The sequence below is a fragment of the Drosophila ananassae genome (genome assembly GCF_017639315.1).
Source record: "Drosophila ananassae strain 14024-0371.13 chromosome 4 unlocalized genomic scaffold, ASM1763931v2 tig00000078, whole genome shotgun sequence".
Classification (NCBI taxonomy): Eukaryota; Metazoa; Arthropoda; class Insecta; order Diptera; family Drosophilidae; genus Drosophila; species Drosophila ananassae.
In genome coordinates this window covers 83675-87974 of record NW_025319044.1, presented here as the reverse complement: position 1 = coordinate 87974, position 4300 = coordinate 83675, and the positions used below count along the sequence as shown (strand labels likewise).

General features: G+C 33.3%; 1 protein-coding gene across 2 annotated transcripts; it reads right to left on the bottom strand.

Moving 5' to 3' along the window:
• Positions 1–849: 849 nt before the first annotated feature.
• LOC123257988 (transcription termination factor Rho 1-like) lies at positions 850–3973 on the bottom strand. 2 transcript variants are annotated; one of them, XM_044717917.1, is made up of 3 exons: positions 3725–3972; positions 1853–3673; positions 850–1792 (listed from the first exon to the last, which is right to left on the bottom strand). In XM_044717917.1, exons 2-3 carry the CDS (start codon positions 3006–3008, stop codon positions 1605–1607), a joined length of 1344 nt encoding a protein of 447 aa, XP_044573852.1. In that variant the 5' UTR covers positions 3009–3673; positions 3725–3972; the 3' UTR covers positions 850–1604. The 2 variants fall into 2 exon arrangements, with proteins under 2 accessions (XP_044573852.1, XP_044573851.1); XM_044717916.1 differs by having other exon boundaries at positions 850–3673; positions 3725–3973.
• Positions 3974–4300: the final 327 nt, after the last annotated feature.

Sequence of the window (4300 nt, the reverse complement as noted above, 5' to 3'; positions counted from 1 at the left end):
ATCACAGGATGATATGAAATGCATGGTCTGATATTTGCATACAACCCTAGATTTTTTCTGAGTGCAACGTTTAAGCTTTTGTGGCCTTTACCTTGCGGAGTTGTTGTCGGAGACTTAAGTAATATCTTTGTCCTTTCAATAGACTCCCAACCACTTGGAGAAATTCCGTGAGACCATTCCTTACTATAAACATGTTCCCCTATTTCAATAATATCTATTGAGATCTTCGCTTCCGCTCCGCGCAATATCGACAGCACCGCCTCCATAATCTCTGGTCCGATACCGTCGCCATACGCAACTGTGATTGGTGTTGACATAACTTCCCTAACTGTAAATGATTTAATGTTAATTCAAATAATAGAGTGACACAAGTAGCTAATATTACCCAAATTAGTATATTTACGGTTATTTAATAACATATTTTTATACTAGTTATGTCACAGTAGAACATGGGCAGAGTATGGATACTAAAGTAAGTTATGCAGGGATTCTGAGGCGAGTTTCAGCATGTGCGATCGACGGTGTTTTATGGATGATAATAGCACTTGTTTCACTCCTTTTTCTAAATTACGATGTAGATGATATATCTACCCATAGGATAATCCTTATGGCAACACTGCTTATAACATATATAGTATTTAATATATTAACAATAACGAAGTACGGTTGCACTCCAGGAAGACTACTGTGCGGCGTACGTATAAAAGATGCAAATACATTTAAAAACGTTACTCTAATGCAAGCAACAATAAGATACATTTTTAGGGAAGGCATTTGGGTTATTTATAATTTTCTGTCTTATCTTCTGCCTAGCTATGTTTCTGGATGCCTTTTTATTATACTAACTTTAGTTCTAATGTTTGCAATATTTGATCAACGCAAGCAGACTTTTTATGACAAAGTTGCAAACACGGTAGTGATAGATTATAAACCTAGTTGATATTTTTCTTTATAGGCAGTGTATGGATAAAAACGTAAACTACTCAACAATGACAAGGCGTATTCTAGCATTTATAGTTGATTGTATTTTATTTATCGCAATACCATTTGCTTTAATGGCGGTAGGTTTCTCACTTACACACGCAATACAAGGGATCATGGGTGCAATAATTGTAATCACCACGATTGTATTTTCTTTATTTTTAATGATACCATGTATATTTCATATATTCATGCTAGTAAAATTTGGCGGCACTCTAGGGCACTTGTTATTTAGCATGCGTGTAAGAGACAAAGATACACTTGAGCAGATCACTCTAATACAAGCAATAAAAAGAACCATCGCTTTTTTCATAATTTACTGTATATCGCTTTATAATCCTATTTTACTTTTAGCTATACTAATCCTAGTTTTAGTATGTGCAGTAGATGATGAACATAAACAAGCTTTTCATGACAAAATTGCAAACACGGTAGTGATAGATTATAAACCTAGTTGATATTTTTCTTTAGTTGTTACCACCAAGGGTGTTATTCCAGTGTCACGCGCTAACTTAAGGTAAATTGCCAACTTAACTATAAATATATTTTGGTAAATCCAAATTATTTTAGCTATAAGAGCGTTTTACTTTTTGCTCAGCATATCCATCATAACTGGCTTACTTTTAGTGATTCATGGAGTTAAAAAAGTCAGCATTGCTCTTTGTTAAAAGTAGTTTGTCACGTAAAAATTCCATTGCTTCAACGGGTCCCATAGGATTGAGTATCCTACGCACCACCCATATTTTATTTAGTATAGCCTTATCAACTAATAGCTCTTCCTTCCTTGTTCCGGATTTTGTAATATCAATAGCTGGAAATATACGTTTATCAGAAAGTTTTCTATCAAGTATGATCTCAGCATTTCCTGTACCTTTAAACTCTTCAAAAATAACTTCATCCATTTTTGAACCAGTCTCTATAAGAGCTGTGGCGATTATAGTTAAAGAACCCCCATTCTCAATATTACGAGCTGCTCCAAAAAAGCGTTTTGGTCTCTGCAGTGCGTTTGAATCTACACCACCAGTTAGAACTTTCCCAGACGAAGGAATAACCGCATTATAAGCACGTGCAAGTCTAGTAATATTGTCAAGTAGAATTACCACATCTTTTTTATGCTCAACCATTCTTTTAGCTTTTTCTATTACTATTTCAGCAAGCTGTACGTGACGGTAAGCAGGCTCATCGAACGTAGAACTTACTACCTCACCTTTTACAGAACGTATCATATCTGTTACTTCTTCAGGTCTTTCATCTATAAGTAACACTATTAATTCTACTTCAGGGTGATTTATAGCTATAGAGTTAGCCATTTGCTGAAGCAATACAGTTTTTCCTGTGCGAGGTGGAGCAACTACTAACGCTCTTTGCCCTTTTCCAAGAGGAGCTACTATATCTATAGCACGCATGCTTAAGCCTTTTTTATCATCACCATTATTACACTCAAGTACTATGCTTTCCTCAGGATAAAGAGGAAGCAAATTATCAAAATGGACGTACTTTCTTAATTCACTTACTTCAGTAGAGTTTATACTTTGAACCTTAGTTAAAGTAAAATATCTCTCTTTATCACCAGGTGGCCTTATTTCTCCATATGCCATATCTCCTGTACGTAAATTAAACTTCTTTATTTGCCCGTTAGAAATATAAACATCATCGGTACTTGGGGCATAATTTGCACTTGCTGAACGTAAGAAACCAAAACCATCAGGCAATATTTCCACTATTCCACTCCCTGTGGTTATGCCTCCTTCTTCACTCATTTTTTTCATTAAGCTGAATATTATTTCCTGCTTTAGCATTCTACCATTGCTTTTACCGTTAGTTGAAATTTTTCTTTCTTCAGCTAACTCTAACAATTCTTCTGCTGTTTTCTCTTTTAATTCGCTCAGATCTAATGTTTTTCTGTTTTTCTCAGTACCTTCATTGACCATCTGTTTTACTGTATCGTTATTGTAAATTTGCTCACTTTTTTCAGGTTGAGCTGTAACCTTTCCTTTTGCCAAAACATCTTCATTGATTGTTGTCATAATCCTCCAAAAATTTTAATTGATGCTTACTAACCTAAAATGTGACTATAAGATAATAAATTAGGCTGAGTTAGTTTCAGTGCGTATTAAGCTTAATTATCATTAAACCCCGTACTTTACTTACATTATACTAATAAACACTAGCAAGTCAAGTTAATTTAATGTTAACAAAGCACAAAAATTTGAGGATTTTCAATAGCTATTCTTTATATTTTTTTAACCTTTCTTGCTTCTCCTCTTCTACTTTTGCTTTTTCCACTTCTGCTTCTAAATTTTCTTGACTACATAAGCCGAGTAGTACAGGATCTTGGGGTTTTATATTTTGCATGTTATGATGAGATCCATCTCTTACCTGCTCAACTGTGTAATTTGTTGTACTAATTAATTTAGCTATAACGTTATTGTCCAAGATAGGAAATTTTTTTACTAAATAATAAATCGCATCAGGTTTATCTCTACGTCTTGCCGTAGAGGCAAAGCCAAGAATGCTACCAATCGCTTTACTCCTTTTTTTTATATTTTTTATAATCAAATTTGGTACACGATTTGGATTTTTTTTGCAATCATCGATTTCTTTTTCAGTAATTATTCCAGAAATAATAGGGTTATATTTTTCTACTTCTATTTCCTCATCAGCTATGTCTTGTACTTCTTCAAGGGCCAATCTGCAACATTGTGCTATTTGATTAAAAGTTAAACCAGTGTTGTCTACTAACCAAGCAACTATTTGCACTAGAAACTGTTTATTTCTATCGTTATTGCCCTTAGAAGATTCCATTGACATCAAAAAAGCATCTCCCATTTAAAGTATCCATTACTGTTATACAGAGCTAAAATATAAGCTATTAAAACTAAAAAAGCATTAATTTTGTCATTCAATAACTTTTTGTTTGTCACTTCCCACCTCTTAAGTTAATTAAATGCTCTCACCTTTAAGCATATTTCCCCTTCTTAAGGTATAGTATAACTCAGTTAAACATATGTTTCTATTTAAGAAGAGAGTTAAATTTTAAGTTAATATATTATATATATTATCTAATAAAGCAACAGGTTTACAAGTATTAAATTATCACTATTCTATAATTAACCATTAATTAACTGAGTTTAAAATGAATGTTAAAAATTTTTTCACTAAAGTAACTGTTGTCCTTTTAGCTTGCTTGTTAATCTTTGTGGGAGTTGGCAACCTTTTATCAGGTGATGATGAAAAAGAAGAGGTAGCTAGGGTTGGAAAAGAAGTTATAACGTCAGATGAGTATAAATCACTATATCAAAATTATGGAAAACAAATT